General features: G+C 34.2%; 3 protein-coding genes across 10 annotated transcripts in view; 1 reads left to right on the top strand and 2 right to left on the bottom strand.

The window, feature by feature from the left end:
* Glurib (Glutamate receptor IB) overlaps positions 1-3,606 on the bottom strand; it is a 999,595-nt gene extending 995,989 nt beyond the window's left edge. For 2 of the 3 annotated variants that reach the window (XM_076777661.1, XM_076777660.1), the window contains exon 1: positions 3,363-3,597. In XM_076777661.1, the coding sequence (XP_076633776.1) occupies positions 3,363-3,582 (220 nt within the window). In that variant the 5' untranslated portion in view covers positions 3,583-3,597. Of the gene's footprint in view, positions 1-3,362 lie in introns of all 3 variants that reach the window. The other variant, XR_013080681.1, reaches the window with a different exon arrangement.
* Positions 3,607-7,992: 4,386 nt separating this feature from the next.
* On the top strand, positions 7,993-9,696 carry Tfiiebeta (transcription factor IIEbeta). Of its 5 annotated transcripts, none has more exons than XM_076776786.1 (4): positions 7,993-8,328; positions 8,478-8,742; positions 9,039-9,248; positions 9,425-9,696. In XM_076776786.1, exons 1-4 carry the CDS (start codon positions 8,267-8,269, stop codon positions 9,629-9,631), a joined length of 744 nt encoding a protein of 247 aa, XP_076632901.1. In that variant the 5' UTR covers positions 7,993-8,266; the 3' UTR covers positions 9,632-9,696. The 5 variants fall into 5 exon arrangements, with proteins under 5 accessions (XP_076632901.1, XP_076632902.1, XP_076632900.1 ...); XM_076776787.1 differs by having other exon boundaries at positions 7,997-8,328; positions 9,317-9,502; XM_076776785.1 differs by having other exon boundaries at positions 7,998-8,328; positions 9,334-9,696.
* Positions 9,697-10,319: 623 nt separating this feature from the next.
* On the bottom strand, positions 10,320-25,577 carry LOC143347550 (ras-related and estrogen-regulated growth inhibitor). Of its 2 annotated transcripts, XM_076776790.1 has the most exons (7): positions 25,201-25,577; positions 18,742-19,013; positions 16,081-16,194; positions 12,434-12,490; positions 11,825-11,898; positions 11,487-11,753; positions 10,320-11,049 (listed from the first exon to the last, which is right to left on the bottom strand). In XM_076776790.1, coding segments are annotated over exons 2-7 (669 nt in total). In that variant the 5' UTR covers positions 18,743-19,013; positions 25,201-25,577; the 3' UTR covers positions 10,320-10,893. The 2 variants fall into 2 exon arrangements, with proteins under 2 accessions (XP_076632905.1, XP_076632907.1); XM_076776792.1 differs by lacking the exon at positions 18,742-19,013 and having other exon boundaries at positions 25,201-25,576.
* Between the last annotated feature and the right edge of the window lie 355 nt (positions 25,578-25,932).

Here is a 25,932-nt window from a genome sequence, read left to right as displayed (position 1 = left end):
CTACAATATTTGTATGCGCAGTTTGGAGTGCTTAAACTTACGCTCTCGATCGTCTGTACCTATTATTCGCTGATAGAGTTAATACATATTAAAGGTTCCGAATTTGGTACGATACAAGCACTTCACCCTGGATTTATGAAATCGAATTACACAAAGTACTTTACGGTTTATGTACTAATTTTGCCAACATGTTTTGTGGCAAAAAGTAAGACGAAAATTTTATGTAAACATGGTTCCATACTTTATTAAAAGTTTGTAACAAACATATGAAATATCAAGAAAACAATAAGAATTTTTCTTTTACGATTAATACTAAATAATGTTTATGTTATCCGTTGATACAAGCCATGTTTATTATTTTGAAACGAATCAATACCACCCCAATTTGTTCACTTTGTTAGAATTTTACTTTCAATTATATTTCGGTTCGTGAATTTATGACCTCCTAAATATTAAAAGTATTTTCGTTTATAACGTTTACATGGAAAATATTTGAGCTGTCATTAAAGAATAACAATAAATGTTGTTTTTATAAAACAGTAAACAAGGGGCAATATCATTTTTACTATTGCTCCCACAGTTCATATCCTTTATGTAATTTTTATATGACATTTTTGTTGTATATGTAAATACAGAACATGTTTAGTAAAATATTTACGAAAACCTATGGAACATTTTATATAGAAAGTGATACACACACATGTTTGACTTAAATAATGTATTTGAATGAAAAATTGGTCTACACAAAATTTCGTGGTTTCGAAAAAGTCGTTAAATACTGTACTATTACTTCTTTCATGAATGAATGCATTTTAAAATTTTGAAAGAATATTAGATTCCGTATATAAACATATTAACTATTATTGATCGTAAACCTAGCAGTTAACAGGATTTTTTGTCTCGTTCCGCGACTATTTTCTTCGCGTTATATTAAGTTGGGGATTTAATATCATCGAATATCTCAATAAAACAGCTGTGTTTACTAATGCAAAAAGTTGTTATGTCCGTGCTTCGGTACCGAAAATATCAAAGCTGCTTTATTGAAAATATTATTGACATTGATCTTCAACCAGATATTGCGCGAAGCAATTTTTCGAGAAGGAGCAAAGTATCGCGTTAAGCGGGTCGATATTTTTTTATTTAAAACTTGATACTCTTTCACCTATGATAAAATCTTGTACTCTACACATTGTCGTACTCAAAACCGTGCAATTTTACATACAAAGTCCAGTTTCCAAATTACTATATGTAAACGTAGTAAATGTCTTATTTTGTGTAATGTATTTGCTACATTTAAAACTAATTTCTAGTATTTATTTCAATTCCATAGAATTGTACTGATAAAGAAAATTAAAGAATTCAACTATTGAACTTGGGACTAAACGCATAGAGATGCGATAGATCAACAATTGCGACCGAAAAGTCACATAAACTCACGTTATTCTTTTGTAACATCGTGCAAACTGTAATAGCTCTAGAAATTTGTTCTTCTGCTATTTTGCTCTTTATAGAATTAATAAATGAACGATGAACATTTTGTATGTGTAGTTATTTCAACTGGAAACGTAATCAATGATGAATTGATCGGTCGACATCATTATTCTGTGTGTTTGTGCATCAGGATTTCAAAATCAGTTTACTACAGAATCAGCAGTGATGAAAATACTAATTAACAAACTTCCACTGTAAATGTCAGTAACATTATGATTCTATGAAATTGATGCACACAAAATGAATAAAGTCAGTCGTACTGGAGGCCAGGAACTCTTCGTTTTGGAATAATTTATTTTCTAAAAAAGAACCCAAATTCAGAAGTCATTGAACGATCACAAACACAAACTGATTGTGAAAGAATTTCATAATCCAATCCATTATGTTTTTCTATCGTCTTTGTTACATGAAGTTTGCAGTTCACATACAAGAAATTAAGTATCATTATGCATGTTAATATTCTTCTTGTTTCAAACAAACATATTCAACTCATCGTCGCTATATTTTTACAAAATGTAATTTAGAAACAATGAATCTATTCTGTATAAAACTAGTAAATAGTAAACTCATCGACATTCTAAGTGAAGTAACATAGATGTTTTTTCGGATTTTCTTAGAATCATTTTTTATCCCCACTGAGAATATCAAATTATCTCCTAAATAGATTTTATTTGTTTTACTCTACCCATTTAAACTTTTAAACGTCACCCAAATCATATAAAACCGATTTAAAAGTGATCATAACAAATGAATAACAAACGTTCATTTGCAAGGCTATCATGTTAATTACTTTGAAAAAACTCTTTCTAAATTTCCATTTAATACTTTTTTTTCTTAAGTTTTATAAACACCAACTTTGAATTATAAAGGGTAACTTTTGTTACTTATCGCGTTAACGGCAACTTCTTTCAACCACTCAATGTACTTTGGAATTTATGAAGAAATGTTACTCGAATATAATGATTATTTTGTATGTGGAACAAGTGAATATTAAATAAGTAACAAAGAATCTCTACAAAGATTAATAATTAAAGTAGTTAGTTAGTTTCAAAACGAAAATATACAAGTATTTATGAAGTACTTCTTATCCACGTAGAGTTAGTTAATAAACGTATACCTTACGCATCGTATATTTCGTAATATATTAAATTGTTTCACCGTTTACTAACGCTTGTAGAGTAATTGAACGAATAGAATTTGCAAATTTCACATAACAATAATATATCGTGCTAATACAAACGTCGGTATATGCATGATGTTTCATTTTCCATTAATGAATCAACCATAGTTCTGGGTAATGTTTTCCTCCGAATAATGAAAACCAATCATAGTAACACTAAACATTTCAAACAATTGTTCTGGAAACAATATGTAAACTGTAATATAATAATAATATGAATGTTTTCACCCTCAACCGGACCCGGATTACTGTCAGCTTTGTTGTGCACGCGTATAATTTTCATTGAAAAGGATCACGCGTAATCCTGACAATGTATCAAATGGAAAGTATTCAACAACACGGACGATGGTCGTTACACGTACGTACAAAATCCGTAATTTGCACACGTCCATTGGTTTGCGTCTCCGCCGTTATCTTTGCTTTTTTTCCTCCGCAAAGAGAAAAAAAACGTCAACTGCACTCCCTTTCACGCGCGAGCATAGAAACTGCACATTGAGAACGTAGTATTTACTTTCATCCACTGTAAATAGACACCTACGAGTCGAGTGCAACAACCCTCCACCAACCAACGGAGTGGTTGCACAAAGTTCGACCAGACGCGCCACTACTCGCATGATGCACTCGCGGACTCGAACCCGAACCCAAACCCGTAAACTCGATCAGCGAATTAGACATGCAAGCGAACACTCACCGATGGAGATCTTGTCGGGATATGCCGCGGGCAGGAGGACCAGCAACACGCACAAAGCGGTCGTCATCAGAGTGGCAGTGGACGTCGACCTGCTGATCTGCGAACTTTTAACCTTTTTGGTGTTTCCAAACGTAACAGACACGGCACTATGAAAAATCGTCGCGCGACGCCGCCGTCGCGACGAGGGTGGACCACCCGTTCCGTGAACAACCGGGAGCATCTCCGTGCTCCGTGGTCTGACACAAACTGCCGTACTCCACTTGGCGTGAACTCGATCTCGCTTGAACCGCCCCAGCATCCCTCTCTCTTACGTTCGCGTCCCCCCCCTTCGTCCCTGAACCCCGGACCAGCCGCCATTTAACCAGCCCTACCGCCCTTCTCTTCCCTACCCTTCACTGCTCTTCGTTTCTGTTCTCCTCTCTTGTTCCCTCTTCTACCCTCTACCACCCACCACGCTACAGATCCTGGTCTCGGTGCCATCTCTACCACCAACCCCGACGCACACCCTCTCCAACACCATGCTCTCTCTCTCTCTCTCCCTTTCCCTCGCCTCCCCCCCCCCCTTGCCCTCTTTCTCAATCACCGTTAGCTTGCTCCCTTTCTCTTTCTCATTTCCCCCCCCCCTCTCTCTCTCTCTCTCTCCCTCTCTCTGTCTACCTGCTTTTTCCCTATTTCTCCGTGTTTGTTCGAGGTGGAAGCGCACGCTTAACGCGCATGTTACGACAGAAGCGCACCGCGCACGTTCCCTACACCCGGCATTTCCTGCTACTTTCTACCAGCAGATACCAATGCGCTCCGACACCGCTGCTCAATCGGTACCATGAAAGTAAAAACTGGAGCACCCTGAGAGTCGACCGCCTCCGAAAGCGGCGATAACTAGTCGTAGAGTAGATTACCGTATGTAATCATCGAGGGCAGCGCGACTACTGTGTTGGAAATGACGATCATTGTGTCGCAACCACAGACGAGGTATACGAGTAGACCTTTCACCTTATGGACTTTCGTGGCCAAATCTGACTGCCATACCGACCTGAAAATTCGGAGGTGATTTTAGCGGCCTCTTCTCATGGATGACGGTCAGTTGAGAAACCATTCTCTGAATTAGTATTTATGGGCAGCAGCTGTAGTGTATGCGTAAATACATGTGAGATGATGGTGGGACGGATTAGAAAACGCAATTTTCAAACGACCATAACATCTACAATAGTGAATATATTTCAATGAAACTTTTTTCTGAAGTAGACCTCATGGGTACCTACAAAAAAGTATTAGTCAATTTTTCTGTAGGGTGTCAAACAAAATTGTTAAAAATCAAAAACGAAGTTTCAGGGGAAATCGACAGGGGGTAGGTGCCTAAATTTTTCGGCGAAACTAAAAAGTTTAAAATGCCACTGGAAAAATTATTTTCGGTTGCAGGGGTCAATTACAATAATTTTTGATGAATACACATACCCTCGAAATTCTACGCATTTTCGAGAAAAAAATTCTCGTCGAGGTTATCCTAGGTAGGAATCGCGATTGTAAAAGAAATACAATAAACATTCCAAGCTACCAGAAATTTATTTGAAAATCAAACGCGAAAAAATAATCGCAACACTAAAGACAATCGCGATCAAATTTATATTATTTACAATTTGCAACGCACGTAATATTCGTATTTCGCAACGCTACTGCAAACGGAGATTAATATTTACACACAACTCAGCCCTGGAAAAACAAACGCGAAAATTGTCATTATTCGCAACTCTAAATGGAACTATACAGTTAATAAAAATTATTTTCAACTTTAATTAGACAAAGGAACGCGAATAATTTATACTTCGCGACGTTAATAACAAACCGCTATCTGTTCTTAATCGCAACACTACTTTGAAAAAAAAATACGAAAAATATTAATTGTTCACAACTCTAACAGTAATCATGATATATTGATATTAATCGCAACGCTATCCTACAAGCAAACGTGATTAATATTCATATTTCGCGACACTAATAAAATCGCGTATTAAATAATGCGCAACGCTAATTTTATTAAGGAGGACAGCCGTTCCAGGCTGGATGAATTGATGCTGAAGCAGGTAGGTACCTGTATTATATTTGAAGCATTCTCTATATCGCAACTCTACATTAAAACCAATGCGATCAGTGATTATTTGCAACGCTACACCAAAAGCAATCGCAAAGAATATAACCGATCGCAATTCTAACAGTAATTAAAATCGGGATATTTGCAACGCGATAATACCTACATTTCGCAGCACTAATGTAATCTGAGATCAGTTTTCATATGCAACACTACTCTGTACGAAAACGCGAAAAATTCTCATCGTTCGCAACTCTAAAGTTAACTATAAAACTAATTATTTGCAAAAATAACTAAACAAACAACGCGAATAACATTCATGTTTCGCAACTCTAATGTAAACCACGATCAGTGCTTCCGCGCGACAGTACTCTAAAAGCAAACGCGAAAATATTTAGTTCGCAACGCTAAATGGAATGGCGACAAGATTATAATATTCGCAACGCTATCTTAAAGGCAAACGCGATCATTTGTATTTCGTAACACTAATGCAAATTACGATTTGCCCCAAAATATTGGACGTTGTGGTACAAGTACCATCTGAAAACTACAACTACTATTATTACAATTAGAGGCGAATTCAGTGACAGTAGTAACAAATAATGACTCTCCATCCTCATCCGAAGATGAAGATAAATTGCCATTTGTTGTAACCCATTCTTGCGACAGTTTATCAGGACCTCTTCGACTCTATCGATTCTTTTCTTTCTTCGGCGGTCCTGCCGAAATTTGAAACTTAATACTAGACTCAAGGTTCTGTGCAATACGCAATCCTTAAACAATGCTACGAATTGTTTGAGGAACAGGTGTGGAGAACCTCGAGCGGGACGAGCGTCTCGGGGAACCAACCGCGGGCGACCACGACCGCGAAATGCGACTGTAAAGTCACGCGATTCCAAGAATCGAAACTAAAACCAAAACAAACGGTACAATCCGCTTGTATCAGCTAACGTTTCTACTCTCCAAATCGAGCTACAGGAATAGGTCTACCACAGAAATAAAATCTGTAACAGCTCTATCCTGACCCTACCTACTTACAACTAACACACATACCAGAAAGTTAACTTACCTACCTACCTAACGCTATATTTAAAAAATTCCAAAACTCATTCTCGCAAACAATCACTCCACGGTTCGCACACATAATCTCCGGGCGCAAGAGCCTAAACTAGAGAGGATTCCTCGGGGTTCCACCGACACCCGAACATTGTACTAGTCGAAAAATACGAGATTATAATTTACAAATTATATTCCGAAACTACAATATTATTCATCTTTAAACTTGCAGAATATGTTATTAAAATATAAAAAAAGTTGTACACCACTAGTCTATTCAAAATTCTTATTAATTTACGCCAACATAATGATGGGAAAACAGACAATTTATAAAATTATATTGAGATAAAAATGACGTATGCTATAAATACACAAAATGTATTTATTTTATTTTAATGATTCCTCGTGATTTTTCACGAAATCCCATTTTCCCCCAACTAACAGTTTGAGACACACTGGCATGAATATTTACGTTGCTTTAAATTTATGAAGGTGCGAAGAGTCGTGAAAAATTCACTCAAATGCAATTTTGTTGAATGAGCTTTTTCATATATGATGAATTACGCATGCGTTCAAGGTTATCGACAAACCAAAAATGGCGGGAATAATCTTTTCATTTTTGTAGTGAATTAATTTCGTTGGAAGGAAATGATTGGCATTCTATAAACTTCAATTGGCTGAATTGAAAATTATATATGTCGCGCTATAAAGCCCGAAAGTAGAACAATCGTGAGTACGTGACAAAGTGCCATGGCCGAAGCGATTTCTTGCTTTATGTAAAAGTTAGTACCCCATCTTTCGCAATGAGAACAATATGTTCTTTCTATTCGCTCCCTTTAAATTCGTGCAAGGAGTCGCTCTTAAGTCTCCAGTTGCTTTGCCCTTTGACTTGACGTTCGTAAAGTAAAGCGCAAAATAAAGGAAGCCGGCTGCACCGATCGCAAAATGTCACATATACTATAGAGTTTCAGAAACACGTCCGAGAACTACGGCCGCTTTCGGAGACGTAAAACGTACGTACTTACACGTGGCTGTAAAACGTCGATTCGCGTAGACGATTGGCATCAAACTCGAACTACTGATTCTAGGTTATACAAACAGGTATCGATAGACATAAAAGCTATGAAGGCACGTCAAGGAATTCAATAGATCATTACGAGATCGAAGAAATTATTTCGGTTATAAAAGTGATACGTGAAGTAATAACTACAATTACAGCAATGTAAGTAGTAATATGTGATAAAAAAACACAATAAACACAGTTATAATTTTTACACTTCGTAAACACCTTTTGTATTTTCTACATTCTACTTTTAATCTTTGCACTGAATTTCATTATGCATATTCGTTTCTTAACTCTTGAAGTTAGTCGAATCGAACAAACGATTAATCGAAAGTAGGGGCATGCGCAATACAAGATACTTATTGCTAGCAATGAATAAGAATTTCTGATTGGTGGACGATCGTGGAGGCTGAGAAACAAATAATTTATGATACATTATACATTTGCATGTAAAGTATACTGGAATTTGAAGACATCAAGCTAGCCACCAACGGTTGTCAAAACTCAAAGTCATAGATTACAGTTCATTGTGCTGCAGACATCGAGAAGAGCGAGATTAGCGCATTCTGTGTCTTGCTACAATAACTAAGGACGCCCTAACTTTTTGGTTGGAGTGCCCAGACCTTGTCTGAAGTGACAGGTCGCAAAAAACTTGAAAACAAGAGATTTTTAATGTTTGTATAATTCAAATTCCTTATCACGATGGATCCTGCATTGCTTCGAGAGCGTGAGCTCTTTAAAAAAAGAGCTCTTACGACTCCAACGTAAGTATTGAGTATCAGTTTACTTTCCTAACCTAAATTATTGCATGAAGTTATGTCAAAAAAACATATTGAAACAAAATTTATTTCAATTTGAAAAATAAACTGTATAATATGTTGTGTTACTATAAAATTATAATTTATATTTATAGCATAGAAAAAAAGAAGAGGGAACAAGAAAAAGATTCTACTCGAGATGAACCACTTAAGAAAAAGCCTAAACCATCCTCTGTATCTAGCGGACCAAAGTTGGATATGGTTAACTATAAAACTATGTCTGGTAGCACTCAGTATAAATTTGGTGTATTAGCAAAAATAGTAAAGCATATGAGAGCTAGGCATCAAGAAGGAGACGATCATCCTTTAACATTAGAAGAAATCTTGGATGAAACAAATCAGTTAGACGTTGGATCTAAAGTAAGTTGAATATTATACTACTTCTATAATTGTATAATATTGGTAGAGAAAGTTTTTATCTAGAACAGAACTTTTTATTATACATAAGTATTATTTATTATACTTATATAATCATACTAGCCATTATTAGTTTGTAGTCATTTGTTGTAATTAAATGATAAATTATATTTGCTTAGTAAATTCTGCGAACAATGACTTAAGAAAGATAGGGTACCATCGTTATAGCACACTTTGTATTTAAGGAATTAAGAATAATATTAAAGGAGTCAATGTACAAATACATTGATTTTTGTTAGGTAAAACAATGGCTACAAACAGAGGCTCTTATTAAAAACCCAAAGATAGAAGTAACTCACGATGGTAGATTTATGTTTAAAGCTATGTATAAAATCAAAGATAAAAAATCATTATTGAGGTTATTAAAGCAACAAGATTTAAAAGGTCTTGGGGGAATTTTATTAGAGGACATACAAGAAAGCTTACCGCACTGTGATAAACATTTAAAGGTAAGAATAGGTATAAGCATTTGATCATTATCGATATAATATATATAGATAAACAATAATTTTAATAGCAAGGTATTAAATTTAGAGTTTGCAAAATGAGATATTATTTATAACTCGGCCCTTGGATAAAAAGAAAATCGTCTTTTACAATGACAAAACAGCCCAATTTCCAATAGACGATGAATTTCAAAAATTATGGAGGGCAGTTGCCGTTGATGCAATGGACGACCAAAAAATTGATGAATACCTTGAGAAACAAGGAATTAGATCGATGCAAGATCATGGTCCCAAAAAACCAGCACCAATCAAAAGAAAGAAACCTGCTAGTAAGAGAAAGCAGTTCAAAAAACCAAGGGATAATGAACATTTGGCAGATGTTTTAGAAACATATGATGATTCTAAATAGATATTCTCTAAGTTTTGTAAATAAAGTGAATTTTTTATCTAACTGTTCAGGGATCTTTTTATTCAAGCGCCCCGAAAAATAAATCATTTTAAGGAACTTTTTAAAGAGAAAGTATAAACCGGATTTTCGTTAAATTGAGCACATGTTCTTATTGATTGTGTAAAAGTTTCATCATTTATATAGCGAGAAAATCGTTGTATAATGACGTCTGTATGATTTGCAACACAATGAGGAAAATATCCCTTCATAGCGATCGGTATAATAGCTTCGATAAATGTTTAGATATCACTAGAGATGTGCAAGAACTTGATGGTCGGAATGAGTCGGGTTCCCGAAGTGTTCGCGGTTTTCAATAAAGAAAATGGCGGGAATAGTTCGTCTGAAGTAGCACAAACTGTCAATTGTGTTTAGTACTTTAAATTCTTGAATTTGAATTAAGGACTGGGTCTGCTTGTAAGAAGTAGTTTCTTCAATAATATAAAAAAATGAAGTTGATAGGCCAAATCGTTTTTGAAATATAGTTATTGATTTAAAAAAACATAAAACTCAAAAATGTATTTAGATGGAGCCAAAATCAAACTCCTGTGAGTGGACTCTTTAAAGAGAAATAGAGTGTGATATAATGAAATATACTGTGATATTAATATAAATACAAATCATCGTGGTATAATAAATAAGTAAAATATTTATTGTCATAATTTTCATTGTACGTACAAAATAAATATAGATCGACTAATATAAGTTTCCACGTCTCTCTAAACTATGCATACATAAGTCATAAATTTCGCACACAATGTATAAACGTTCAACGTTAATTTTGTTTCCAGTATTCATATCTGGTGCTACATGTTTATGTAAGTTAATTTACATTTTAACTTACATTGAAATAATAAATTTTTTCATTAAAAAGTGTGACAATATATTAAAAGATTACATGTGTATGTTGCTGTTATGTGGATAAAAATTTTCTATGTAAAATATTTAAATTCACATATAGTTTAGGATTTACATATTGTTATAGATATCATAAATGTTATGTGATATTACATACATCTTTGGTACTTATAATTTCAATGATAAGTACATACTATAAGTGCATAAAATATATGCCATTTGTTTTCAATTTTTAAGAAAACACCACAAATTTTATTTAAAAACAGCGATCACGTTAAATTTTTTTATATAGTTGTTTTAAAAAGTAACGTGTTTCGATACCAATAAATTAAGCGATTATAGATATTAATCTTTTGGAAGTGCCGAATCACTTTTACCCCGTGAATAAGCACGAGTCGCTTTGCTGCCAAGCATTCTGTCCAATAAAGATTGTTTGTTTCTCCTTCTAGCTGCCAAAACTTCTCGACACAATTCGTGGAAAGACTCTGCGACTTGGGTGACCTAGAGAAATATTCTTTCAGTAGAAATCGTACAAATAACGAACACTTTAAACCCTTAGACGACATCATCGGGGACAAAAATTAAATAATTTGGTATTAATTTTAATAAAATGAGTAGTTTCATTATTTCGTTAATAAAGTGTTTATATTTGTCATTTTAGGTAATCTTCTCTTTTAACGTTGAATGTATTTATCATATGTATTGTGCGTTGGCCCGAACAAGCAAAATTGTGATTTATATTATTAGAGGATATTTTTTACATTTACAAATATTTTTATTCCAAAGTGTTTGCAATATAATTTTTGTTAACTAAGAAACATTAAAATTAATTTGCTCATGATTTTATTCGTTCGAGTCTGTTATAGATCTCATTGGTTACTTACGTGAAACAACTTGCATGGTCATCTAAGGGTCAAATAAATAAAACAGTACAGTACCTGTTCAGCGGCTGACACTTCGCTGAACCAACATTCGAAGTCTTTCGCGAGTATTTCTCCCTCCTCGGTACTGACTTGTCTTAAGTGAACCATGTCAGCTTTGTTTCCCACTAAAGCAAGGGGCATCGTAGCTTCTGGATCAGCTACCGCGAGCGTCTCTTTTGCCTTCCTCACAAAATTGAACGAACCCCTCTCAGTTATCGAGTAGACTAAAAGTAATCCATCTGCCCATTGCAGAGTTTCCGTTGATGGCAATTCGAGTTCGCTCTGAAACATATACGATAAAAAGGAAACTTTTGTATTAAGATCGTTTCTGTTATTAGCGACAAAAGTGTTACCTTCGGACAGGTGTCCAAAATTTCGAAAAGTATAGGTTCACTGTCGACCAACACCTCGTGCTTGTATCTGTTCTCTGAAAACAGAAAAAAAGAATATAAAGGTTGTTAAGCTTAACCGGGATTAGATAAATCGATTCACAGATCGACGTCCTCGAGGCGAAGCGACGGAAAAATTACGTAACAAATTTTCACCCGTGGCCACGCATATAGTTAAGATCAGGTACCTCTCGGCTGCTAAGTGGATCTTTCCAGTCCAGTCTAGTTTTAGATCTCGACAGAGCACGTGCTCGCAAGAAAGCCGCTTGTCTTCTGTCTGCGTCTGTATTTGTACAAAACAAGAAGTTCTGTTCGAGTATCAACCTCGCATTAGTACCCGTCCTGTCTAGTGTCAAATTCGTCTTCGATAAATTTAGACCAGACGCGACTCAAGGTATGCGAAGGGAGAGTATACGCGGCCTGTGAGGTGGCGTACAGTCGTTGGCAGTTTTTCAAAAAAACGCGTCATTCTATTGTCAACTCTGTTCACATTTCATTGTAATTTACACCGGCACCGAGAAGCCGCATCTTATCGCGATCATGCCGCGCGTTGCGAGTCGAGATATTCTTTACCTGACTGGTGATCATATTCCCCGATGTATCTTCTTGTTAGAAACCTCACTGTCAGTGCTGGAATGCAAAAAGAACAATTATTACCGAAAGAGTCCTATTATTTCGAAACTCCAAACGAGAGTATAAAATCAGACGCGAACACTCGAAAGATCTTTGCATTATTTTAAGATAGTTCTAATTCAGTACCAGTTTTATCGGTATAACTTTACGTGGCTCGATTTTTATGTGTCACAGAAGTCTAAACGTGACGTTCGATTGTGCATTCATCGATTTAAATTCCGTACACGCATCAATTAGAAAGTTATTAACTTATATTTTTTAAGAAATGAACGTCCTATTTCTATCGTTTCTTCTGCAATTCAATCAAATCAAATTGTAAAGAGGAAACTGTTACAACTTATTTTTAATTAATTCTTTTTCATTCTGGAATTAAAGCTTCCAGATTGTTTGATTTTTGTCCCGATCTTTTTGTGATCGCACGAAATCAATTTCTATCAGATATTCTGAAAACGAACGCGATCTTGCTCGAGACGGTACGGCGTTTCGACATATCGCGATTCGATCGAGAGAAACGAGAGCTATAGCCTAGTGACCCGCTTCGAGGTATACCACACTATTTTTACCTCGAACTCGAACCTGCCACGGCGCCACAAAACCTTGCACGAGCGTTGAACGTCACCATGGTGTGCTTCGTCTTGAATTAAATGAAAAGTGACCTGTTTTACGAACACCACGAGCAAATTTCTTCGATCAAAATTAAAACATTGTATCGAGCTAGGCTAGAAGATATCTTTTTTAAATATAGATATTCATTTTATAAGTAATGTATGTTTCCTAAATATAAAAATATTTTTTACACCTATAATAAAATAAGTCAATAATATGAATTGACGAAATCGCAAACTCTCGAGCTAAATTTGAAAATTGATCAGGCAATGCTTTTCCCGAAGTGCAAAATGTTGGCTCCGTTGCACATTTTGGTTCATGATTGACAAGACCACCTGAACACCTCTGTAGGAAATGAATTTATCGCCAATCGGCGTATTTACGTTAGAATCATTAGAGCAACATCATTTGGACGCTTTCCTTCGCGAAGCTCATTAAAAGTTTGTGGGTTTCGTGCCAATTTCCACCACTGAACAAATCGAACAGTTGAATCGATTTTATTCTTTTTCTTTCGGCGATAAAAAAAGCTGGTCGTTTGACGTGCGAAAAATACGTTCGACAAGAACCACAACCCGGGAATGACGTTGCGCTACAATCGCCGCGAAATACATAAACGATTGGTGCCTTTTCTATTCGCAGAAAATGTACGCTATAGTCTTTTATAAGACGTGATCCAAGGAAATTTTGAAATAAAACTTTATAAATAGTGTACACACACCTTGCGATCAGTGTGGAACGTACGAGTTGCCGGGGTCCAACCAATTATTTATTCACCTATGCCTTACACGTGCCATTAACGAAAATATACATGGTTCGCTTCTGTAGAGGTCTACAGTTTCTCATATACTTATCGTTTCGACGTTCGATATTGTGTGACGCGCGTACTTTAATTAATTTCAATACTTGGCTATTATTTTCCTAAGAAAAATTGTTTATCTTATTGTCTGTATCCGCGGCAAAAACCGATATAGTCTTGTATCTTGTGACCTATCGTTTGAACTAGTATCGAATTTAGTTGCAACAAGTTCACGAATGTAACGAGTAAGAAATAATTGCAAAAGTATTCACTTTTATAACAAGCATACTATTCAGATGTATCGTACAAACTTCGTAAATTATAAAAATATTAAGATGGAATCATTAAAGAAAATATCAATTTCAAGATCTATTGTTAAAAGTATAATGTTTAATTAAAGAGAAGTACTATTAAACACAATTTATTTATCTGTTATTTAAACTTATACTGTGGTATAATTGTAAGTTGATCATATTAAAATTATTGTAATATAAAATATGGAAATATAGAAATCAGATGTTTTTCTATCATTTCTACAGAAATTTCGACTAATTTAATTCACAATATTTCACTAAAGCTGGGTAAAATACTATTCCAAATAATAAATAGTCTATTTTATTTTACATCCTGCGTGCAACTATGAAAATCAAATATTTTATTTCATGAAATAAGGTTTTAAATTTTTCATTTGAAAAACACTCAAAATGGTCATGCTTTACTTTACAATATTTTATTTATTTTCATTTGATATCAAGTCTAAAAACTAAATTTCGTTATGCATATAATTATATAAACGATTATATAATTGTGATTGTTACCCATTAAACAATGTACAAGACATAGAAAATATATGTTTTTCTCTTCATGTTGAAATCTGTGGTTTAAATTGTTCACAATAACTAACAATGGCTGGAGAATTTAAAGTATTATGAAATACAAACATATGAAACGACTATTTCTAAAATACAATACACCGATTCCACAGCTTACCTTATTCAAAATACTCAACTTATTTCTATTATTAAAAAAATATTTAAAATGCATATTTGAAATATAAAATTAAAATATTTAATTTTATACTTCAACTTATCAAGATAAAAATATTTTATTTGACCTATATAACTAAATATTTTTTCTTTTAATTTTACCCAGTTCTGTATTTCACATATTCTTCGTCGTGCGCATTAGACATTCTTGTCTAGTCCCGGTTGACAGTGGTTATTTCAGTTTTCAACCGAGTTAAGTCTACGATGCTTACGTATTATATGTTCGCTGTTCAAGAATACACTGTAGCTGAAAAATGCAACACACTGTAAGAGAATACATTCGAAAGACACTTGTTAGTTGCAATTTCTACAGCCGATTCAATCTAACGACTTCTAACTGTACATCGAACTACGTGCAGAGGATTACAGTTAATGTCACGCTCGTTGCCGTTGCAATAAAATTAAACCTTATTGCATTACTTTGCTCGTCGAAACTAACTAAAGCGGAAAGAAGTAAGCATTTATGGCGTAATGTATAGTGCGATGGGTTCAAGAATACTGTAAAGAGTATTCAGGTAGACTACGTTCGAATCTTTTAATGAGTACTCAGAAAAATAAAATCAGTATAATCGAATCCTAACAGAATGAACCTTATATACATAATTGAAAAATAGTAAAAATCTAGTAGAAAAATATTTCTATGAAACGAGTATGGAATTACGTTCGAATATTTCTTTTTAAAAATTCGACGTTTACTAAATTTTAATCGATCGTAAGTACATTTTCGAACTTTGAATTCATTATCTGAATACTTACTGACAGGTAAGTTCTATGCATGATTAAAATGTGTGTTTCTGTAACTCGTTATTAATGAAATGTTAATTACATCACTATTACATGTTAAACTATTTGCTTGTGTATAAGTTTCATTAATTGGTTTCGATTTTCACATTTTATGGACTCACTGTAAAAGCGTACGAAGCAGGAATATATTTACCCAAGTACTCGGTACCAAAAAAAGGTAAAAATATAATAACTACAGACGTAAAACATTGTGCTTTACGTTATTATACCATAAAATTGCGTCGTAAGGATAGTTGTATTAGCATCGAGCGTTTCAATTTCAACCGAGGACAATGCGCGATCGGTGGACTGCTTTCTAAATGAAACAAGATTTAAGATAAGCTGAGTATACCCACCACTTTTCCCGACTCCAGGTGCTCCGATTACAGCCACCTTTACCTCGCACAGCGAACTCTTCTTCCTCCGAATGCCTCTAATCGCATTTGACGTCATACTCCGCGCATTTGTCACTACACAAAGCATAACAGAATAACCATATAGCGCGCTACAATAGAAAACGTCGAACAAGGTGGAAACGGCGTGCGTGAGAGAGCCGCGAATATGTTCGTGTGAATTGCAAAAATTCGTCACAACTACATCTTTCCTTGGCCGGTTTCCACAAGCATCGATAACGCCTCCAAATTTCATATAAAACATTCGAAACCGACACTGGCAAATCCCCCGTTACGATGATCGCGCGTTTGCCAAAGAAAACACGGGGTGGAAATCATACGCGCGCTTAGTTAATAATACAGTCTCGCGAACTAGTAACAATAACAACTAATTCACAGAACAGCACGAATCAAATGTAGGATGAAATCGTCTATGGTTTTTTTCACACGCCACTAATCTGTTCATTTCTATCTCGAGGAGGTCTTCTAAAACAATAATAAAACACGTTTCTTTGCAAATTTTTTTATTGATAATGTTTCTCCGAAACTTTGTAAATTTTTTTTATACGTAATTGAACTTTTCGAATAATACATTAAGTAGTAAAGGATTTTCTTTAGTCAAAAGTTTATTTACTAATGAAACATTGTTGGAAATGTCTCCTGTTTCTCTGCCAAAATAATTATACTTTTATGAACACTTTCCAGAGACGACAGCAAGCCAATAACGTTCATATTTATAAATATAAATTCAGCGAAAACTATGTATACATGTATGTATATGAAAACTATGTATATGTATACATATACATACAGGGTGTTCGGCCACCCCTGGGAAAAATTTTAATGGCAGATTTCAGAGGCAAAAATAAGACGAAAATCAAGAATACCAATTTGTTGGTGGAGGCTTCGTTAAAAATTTATAGAAACATTTCCGGTCACACAGTACATTTTCGTTAAAAAATTTTTTTCTCGAAAGTTATTAACGTTTAAAGTTCCGCCTGTATTGAATTTTTTTTCTCGAAAACGCGTAGGATTTCGGGGCTATGTCTATTGGCCAGAAATGATTGTAATTGACCCCCGCACCCAAAAATAATTTTTCCAGAACGATTTGAAATTTTTTATTTTTGCCGAAACAGCAGCTAACTCCTTGTCGATTTTTCATTTTTAATAAATTAGTTTGACACTGTACAGAAAAGTTGTCTAATACATTTTTGTAGGTACTCATGAGCTTTACTTTAGAAAAAAATTTCATTGAAATATATTCACTATCGTAGGAGTTATGGCTGTTTGAAAATTGGACCATTTTTATGGGGGTTTTCTCATTTTATGGAGTCAAGGAACAACTTTTTCAATATTGTTAGAATTTCTACATATTCTTCACCAAAATACGGGTCGTTTGCCGTTTGAAACATTAAAATCCTCCAATCCATTCAGAAAATATGACGTTTTAAAGATACGCATAAAATTTTGGAGTGACATTTCTGGCCTGAAATTATATTTTCGGTCAGGAATTTTTTTCTCAAAAATGGTTAGGATTTCGAGGGTATGTCTATTGACCGAAAATGATTGCAATTGACTCCTGCAACTAAAAATAATTTTTCCAAGACGATTCGAAATTCTTTTTTTTTCACCCAAAACTTTCAGCATCTACCTAAATTTTTTTCTTGAAAGTGAGTAAGATTTCGAGGGTAAGTGTATTGACCCCCGCAATCAAAAATAATTTTTTCAGGATAATTTGAAATTTTTTTAATTTAATTTTTTAATAACTTTTTAACGAAACCTCAATCATGAAATTGATATTCTTGATTTTCGGCTTATCTTGGAATCTCTCACTAAAATTTTTCCCATGGGTGGCCAAACACCCTGTATAGTTTATAGCTCGGTCAAGTGGTACGTGTATTCGATAAATCACCATTGAATCGAAAATAAAGCTTCGTAAAAAGTGACGCTATTCATGTTCGACTCACAGTGATCTCTCATTAACGTTCGCTCGGAGATACTATTGCAAGAATTGTTGTTATCTTTGATCGGCTTGTACGCATTGCAGGTGAAAGTGAGAAACGCTAAAAAATATACATACAGATAAATGTTCTGTTCATACTATTATATAAGTTTGAAAATCTTTCTGAAATCAAAGTACGTATACATTTTTGTTTAAAAATGATACAATTCTTGAATAGTAGCTCAATTTTAAAATAGCAAAGACTGATTTGTTGATAACACATTTGCCAGAAATTATTTATTTTTTGTATCGAATTTTTAATTACTTTTTTGAAAATTCATATTTTCAAAAAAGTTTGATTTAATTTAATGACTAGGACATATACTACTGCTCGAAAATTTGGAATTACTATATGAATTAGGAGAAACTAGATCTTTCTAAGAAAAATGAACACCTTTAAAACGACTAAATAGTGTTATTTATTAGTAAACTAATAAGTAACATATTTTACATTTTATACTATTTTTATTTACAAAAAAGTAGCATGTCTTTTTAATCGCTTTCTCATCGAAAACCCCCCTTTGAATTTGTAAGTTTTTCAAGTGTTTCTAATTTTAAAACGACTAAAATAATTTTATTTATTAAAAAACTAGTAAATAACATATTTTACATTATATACCTACTATTTTTATTTACGAAGAACTGGTATGTTTTTTAAATTGCTTTCTCATTGAAAAAACCCCCTTGAGTTTATAAGTTTTCCAAGCTATTTCTAATTTAATACTGTTCCATGTTTGTAAAAGATGCCAAAGGTGTTGTTTCGATGTAGGACAGTGCAGTCGGATATTCCGGTCGAGCTCTTCCCACAATAACTCAATTGGGTTTATGTCTGGTGGCTGTGTTGGTCATATCATATTTCTCAGGGCTCTCTCTGTTTCTTTTTGCAGTAAGAACTCTTTAAACAATTAAGATGAGTGTTTGGAGTTGTTGTCTTGCTGCACAACAAAATGTCTACTTATCAATCGGTGACCTGACGGTATAGCGTGTTGCTCAAGTATTTGTTTATAATCTTCTTTCCTCATTGTATTTTAAATTTTTATTACACTTTCTATCCCAGCTGTTGAGAAACATCCCCACACCATAATTGAACCACCACCATGTTTGATCGTGGCTATAATACAACTTGGTAACACTTTTTCTTTTACACAACAACAAATGTTCGTCGTGCAACTCAAATACTTGGAATTTGGATTCGTTGATTCAACAAATTCTATTTCAATCTATAGATACTCAAAAAATCTATTTTTATGCAACTATACTATGCATGTTGTACATACATGAATTGTATAAATTTTGTTTCCCATTTCATACAGAAATATTTATAATTTACTTGATTTGTTAGACCGCAAAACCGAAAATTTGTAATATTCGACCATTCACGAAGAAACGTTTGAAGATCCCTGGTATAAAGTAGAAAAGCCCCATAATCTGTATTAAGTTTCGCTTATTGAATTTAATGACTTAAAACAGAATGGAAAGTAATTTTACTCGTCATTTCACGCTTTCTTACACTTCGTACGTGCATACTACGATAAATGCGTACTGTTGTCTACCTTGGCGTAAAAACACTGAAATCAAATTATTCTTTTACGTTTTTTGATAAAAACCAATCAAAGCTATTTCAAAGGTCTACTTTGATATACAGCTTTTTGAATACCGTGCGAGAGTTCTTATTTCAAAGTGAGCCTATAAATTTAGTATATTGTAAAATATTAGTAATAACAAGGACGGTGAACATGATATTACTTTTTTCAAAAAGTTTTTGTTTTCTGCTTGTTCACAAATACCAAAATGGAGAATTTATATTGACTAATCAAATACCAAGAAAAACACGAAAACGTTCGTCTTAAAAGTGCGATATTTACAGATAACTAAAACAAAACTGCAAGTAGATTTGCATTAGAAGAAAGATTTTCTCTATAGATTAGAATAACTATTTTTCGTCAAAAGCAAGATATTTATACCAAGCGTATCGTTCATTTAGATTTATCCAGAAAAGAGTTATTTTTTTCTGTATTAGAAGCTACAGAAATTGTTTTGTGTTATATTTAACCGATTCCTTTAACGAATCACATTGATGTTTATTATTTTCATAGAAAAATTAATGTATCTAAAAAGTTTGTGTACAGTGGCCTTTCAATCATTTGCTCACAATATGCTAAATTTAGTACAGCTCATAGCTGCCAAATGGGACAACGTAGGAACTTGAACTCTAAATTTAAATAATACCGATAATTGAGTATATGCCTATGTATTCAAATTGACATTTTTATCTCGAAAAATGGGAAACTATGGACGATGAGGTTAAGCAAAACTTCATATACGTAAGTAAGAAATATGAAAAGTATTGTCCATTACGGTCCAAGTTCCCGCATCAAGGATGGTGTCGTTAATAATTTAGATGGTTAATACTTTTCATGTTTCTTACTCGTCGGGCCTACTGTTCCGAATGTAGAGCTTTGCTGTCGGTTTCAACAGGAAAAGTCAAACACCGTAACAATAGGACCGCTTCTATGACTTATACAGGGTGTTCGGCCACCCTTGGGAAAAATTTTAGTGCGGGATTCTAGAGGCCAAAATAAGACGAAAATCAAGAATACCAATTTGTTGATGAAGGCTTCGTTAAACAGTTATTAACGTTTATAGTTTCACCCGTACTGAATTTTTTTCTCGAAAATGCGCAGGATTTCGGGGGTATGCCTCTTCACCAAAAATTACTGTAATTGACCCCCGCAACCGAAACTAATTTTTTTAGAACGATTTGAAATTTTTTTTTTCGTCGTAAAATTTCACACCTTCTCGAATTTTTTTCTATAAAGTGGGTAGGATTTCGGGAGTATGTCTATTCAACAAAAATGATTGTAATTGACCCCCGCAACCGAAAATAATTTTTCCAGAACAATTTGAAATTTTTTAATTCCATTGTTAAAAACTTTTTAACGAGGGCTCAGTCAAAAAATTGATATTCTTGATTTTCGTCTTATTTTGGCCTCTAGAATCTACTATTAAAATTTTTCCCAGGGGTGGTCGAACACCCTGTACATATACCACTCAAGCCTAGACGTCTCCGCTGAAAATCAGTCTAAGCGTTATATTTTGAAAACTAATAAAAATCGGGTGAATAAATTGCAGCTTAATGAATTCGTCTTGAAAAGCACTATCGCATGATCCAAAAAAAAGATATATAGTGCCATTTAGAAAACGAAACTTCACCATCATATCTTTTAAATTAATAACATAAACAAAATTTTCGTTTACGCCAGAATAGAGATCCCATTTTATCTTACAATTTACGTATAAACAATTTTTTCGTATTATCAATAGTTATTGAAATATCGCGTCTGTCACACTTTAGCGTGGACACCTTGTACATAGCGCTTAGATTTTACTGTGTGCGGTTACTTTTTAATTTTTGTAATTTCGTCAACTTTTTAAATTAATTATTAAGATATAAGTATAATAAGTAGTAGCTTTATATAATTAATTACTGAAACAAATAATATTATGTTACAAAGCATAGATAAAGTGATATAGTAGTTCATCTATATTTTTAATTCTTTTTATACGGCTGATGCGTGTGGCTATTAATCATTTTTTTTACTTGTGCTGAAATCGAAGTCGTACTCTATTGCATGCATACCCCATAAAACGTTCATTTTTTTTAAAACAAGGCCTCAAACGGAAAAATGTTATTCATTGTTTTCTACTTATTTTTGTCGTTAGAGCTCTGAACAATATTTGTTACAAAAAAGATCTTGTGTATCAATTTGACACATATAATTCCCACTTTCAACTCCTTTGGCGGCTATTACAGTGTAATTATTAGATACTACCAATTTTACTCTACATGAAATAGAATCCAATTCATTCATAACCTCAAAGCCATTACGTTCCATCAAATTAGTTTCAGTGAGTAGGTTAGGTTTGTAATAAAGCTTTTTAAAAAAGAGCAGTTCCATCGTTGTGGGCTCATTTCAGAATCAATTTTTTGGTTTCAACGGAGAACTTTATTCGACTGTTCGACGCAGTACCAACAATATTTGCAAATATCTTGGAAACTAAATCCGGAGCAATTATTGTTCAGATAAAATTTGTTCATAATTTCGTCCTGTACGACATACTTCAATATCATCAGGTTCGATCCGTGTATTCTTCAGTTTTTAAAAATTCTATTTTTTTTTTGTTAAAAAAATAGCAAAAGCCCATTACTTGTTTAAATTTTCCCGATCTATATTTCTTTTAAATGTTGAAATATATCCTTTAAAAAAAAAAACGTAAAAAATATGCTGATGTAGGGCAAAGTTGTTCAGAATATTATCCCATACGATATATTTAATATCATCGGGTTCGATCCATGTATTCTTTAGTTTCTAAAAATTCTACTTTCTTTTAAGTTAAAAAAATAGCAAACGCGCATTACTTTTTAAAATTTTCCCGATTTATATTTCTTTTAAGTGATAAGACCACATAAAGCGTTTTTTTGCGATGTTTTTTTAGATGGATGGAAAGGTAAGAGGATAATAATATTCAAGAATGTTATTAACCATGTCGTTAAGTGTTAAATAAATAATTATTCAAAAATAGTGTAAAATGACGACGCTGCAATCATTCTCGCGAGGTGTGTTGAATTTGAGGCGCTCTGCGGCACGCAGTGTAACTGATGCGAATTTGTATTTGAAAAAAACAAAAACTTTTCTCTTAATCTACATGAGTATAGCTAAAGAAATACGTAGGGGATTTTCGAGACATTAATTTTTGTGTGATTGGCGAGCGTTTTAAGTAAAAAGTTCAATTTTATACAAAAAATGGGGTATACATTTGTCAATAAATAATGTTAAAATTAATTTATTGAAAATCCCCTACGTATTTCTCTAGCTATACTCATGTAGATTAAGAGAAAACTTTTTATTTTTTTTTTACGTCAGTTATACTGTGTGCCGCAGACCACCTCAAATTCAACACGCCTCGCAAGAATGGTTCCAGCGTCGCCATTTTGCACTATTTTTGAATAAATATATTTTTTTTAACACTTAACGACATGGTTAATAACATTCTTGAATATTATTATCCTCTTACTTTTCCACCCATCAAAAACAAAAAAAACAAAAAAAAATCGCAAAAAACGCTTTATTTCAGGTTTTTACAATGGTCTTACCCCTTAAATGTTGAAATACTACCTTTCTTTTTAAATCGCAAGAAAATATGTCGATGTAAAACAAAGTCTAAAATGTAGATTTATCCAACGGACAAATCACGTTATGAAAACGAGGGATGAAGGTTGAAGCGAGTATAAACGACGTTCCCGAGTATCGTATGCGGTTCCTTTTACCGGGTGTCCCGTGTCTCCGTCCGAAATGCAAACGGGACCATCTGCGACGATCTACCAAGACAGTCGCTTCGTGTTCTCTTTCGAACGAAAGTTTAAATACACCGCAATCCTCTTCCATGGGATCGGCGACGAACGTGGAGGGGAGTGGAAGCGGCGAAACGCGGAGAAAGAGCGGGACCGAGGTGCGCGCGACTCGTCGCGCAAGAGAGAAAGAACCACACGATGGGTACATTAATAGAACAGTTCGCACATGTCCCGTGGAATTCGAGGAATTTACTCCGGCGTCTAACAATGTACCACCGCAGTACGTAAGTCGCGTCATGGGTGAACAAGCTCGTCGAACGGGCACGAATTGTGTTTTGGTTGTGCGCGCTATACTTGAATAATTGTACATAACAGTGGTGGCCAAACCCTATCACGATAGGAGCCATACATCGACTATCGGAAATACTCTAGAGCCTCATTCTCAATTTCAACAGTATTTGAAATATTCTAGCAGATATTAGTGTTTATGTTAGCTTAATAATACGAACGCTTGGATATGTAAAAACAGACAGTCGAAAAACGATATCTTTTTGAGAAAATATACTTTTCTTTTCGTCGTTTAGTAGAAGATTTGTGGATTTGTATTTAAAGACAATTTCATAAAATTTGAGACTTTTGCACTATTATACTCTCTATATAAATTGTAAAACTTGTTAAGGAGAATGCATTTGAACAAGATTTGGTGCATATTTTGTAAAGGATATTTGGAATTAATAAACAGTTCGGCCACCATTGGTATATAATGTCTCAATTAATGTTAATCGTCACTTTTAATGATTATATAAAATCGTGCTTATTATTTTTGTCTACATTATAATGTTTTATGTAACACAAATGATATCGTTTACATTTTTAATTAAAATTTATATCAAAATTTTTAAGGAACGTGTCATCAATGTCCGAGTATTCCAGTTGTGGTCGTATTAGTTTCTAAGTGTTCGATAACGTAATGAAAAGTAACATATAATTATTGAACATTTCGAAAAGTTAACTTTCTACTTTCTTCGTGCTTGATTACAACATTTCCAATGTCCATACAATTTATTAAATACAAATAAACATAAAGCTTCTGTCAAATTGTGATAACAATTATGTTATTGAAATAAATTGAAAGTGCCTGATCAATCGCTAACCGTTAGAATATATCTTGGAAATCTTTATTAATCGTATGTGCTATCGTGGAACAAAAAATAGAATATACGTGGTTATTATCCGATTTCGGACGTACATTGGAAAATTTTCTATAAAATCGTTGATTAAAATTAACAAAAATTGAGTTCCTTTAATATCTAATCCGTTGGTATAATTTTTAGATACACCTCACTGTCCTCTGTCTCCTTAATATTCGTGTTCCAATATGTCCGTCCGCAAGGGGTTAACTACTCAACTACCAGACCAGAGTTAACTCGAGCAACATAGCCGCCCGATGAATAAGTGAAACCATACTCAGTGATCAAAATAACAAAGAGCGAAATAAACGTTGGGATACAAACTTTGGAACAGAAATTTTTAAACATATATTTGTCTAATAGTGAAAAAGAGAAGGTTTCTTTTCGATCGTCTACCAAGAAAACTCGACAAGAAAGAGGTCGAAACGTTACCCGAGAAAATATTGCGAATCTGAAAACTAAGCTATCGATCACCCCCTGTGCATTTTCCAATACCTTCTACTATTAAAAACTCCGTGTTATTTTTATTATGCACTCACCAATCTCCTAGAACGCACTAACGCACTGCTTCTTCACCATTTCCCGTCGCACATTCTATCAACTCGTGTGAAAAACGAACATCGTGTCCCGTTAATGTTTCGATCGAGACGAAGGAAAGGTTGCTTATGAATTTACTTCGTACACGGCCTCGTCGCTATTGTCGCATCGGAGTTTCTTCTTGGACGACAATGCCGCGCGGCGTGGCGATTAATCGTGCGAAACGAATCGATATCGGAAATCCACGGGTTCGCGGTTCGCCCTTGTATCGCGTGTGTTTGTGTCACGTGCTCTCCAACGATCTCGCGGTTCCGTTGCGTGGTCCGACGCGCTTCTTGGTCCCCGAGCGACTGTCTTTCCCCATTCTCTTTTGGCGGCTCGCGAGCCAGGGCTCCTTTATTGCTCTTAAGCCACGTACGCCCGCGATATCCACTTCCGGCACGGGAGTGCGCACGAACGAAGGTCGTGTTTCGAAAATCAGCGTGGTTCCTCTGTGCTCGTTAAGCTTGATTCTCATTCAGGCACCGTCTAGAAAACGAGGGAATATACAAAATTTTAGCTCGGGGGCTTTTTTACGAAAATTTTAAGTTTCAGCAAAAAAAAAAAAGAATATGCTTGTTAGAAGGTATTTTATATTAAATTAGATTTCTAATTACTAATAAAATTTTAAGTTTTAACCAAGAATTATTGAAAAAAAGAATAGAATATGCTTTTTTGAGTATATTTTGAAATTA

The sequence above is a fragment of the Colletes latitarsis genome, chromosome 11, assembly GCF_051014445.1.
Source record: "Colletes latitarsis isolate SP2378_abdomen chromosome 11, iyColLati1, whole genome shotgun sequence".
NCBI classification, from domain to species: domain Eukaryota; kingdom Metazoa; phylum Arthropoda; class Insecta; order Hymenoptera; family Colletidae; genus Colletes; species Colletes latitarsis.
This window is presented reverse-complemented; position numbering and strand designations above follow the sequence as displayed.

Bases quoted from the DNA above. Each gene is read 5' to 3' on its own strand.
- Tfiiebeta (XM_076776785.1), top strand. From the start codon at position 8,267: ATGGATCCTGCATTGCTTCGAGAGCGTGAGCTCTTTAAAAAAAGAGCT. The intron at 8,329-8,477 runs GTAAGTATTGAG...TTATATTTATAG, and splicing joins AGAGCTCTTACGACTCCAAC to CATAGAAAAAAAGAAGAGGG. The intron at 8,743-9,038 runs GTAAGTTGAATA...GATTTTTGTTAG, and splicing joins AGTTAGACGTTGGATCTAAA to GTAAAACAATGGCTACAAAC.
- LOC143347550 (XM_076776790.1), bottom strand. The intron at 11,754-11,824 runs GTAACACTTTTG...TATATGTTTCAG, and splicing joins TTTTGGACACCTGTCCGAAG to AGCGAACTCGAATTGCCATC. The intron at 11,050-11,486 runs GTACTGTACTGT...ATATTTCTCTAG, and splicing joins AAGTGTCAGCCGCTGAACAG to GTCACCCAAGTCGCAGAGTC.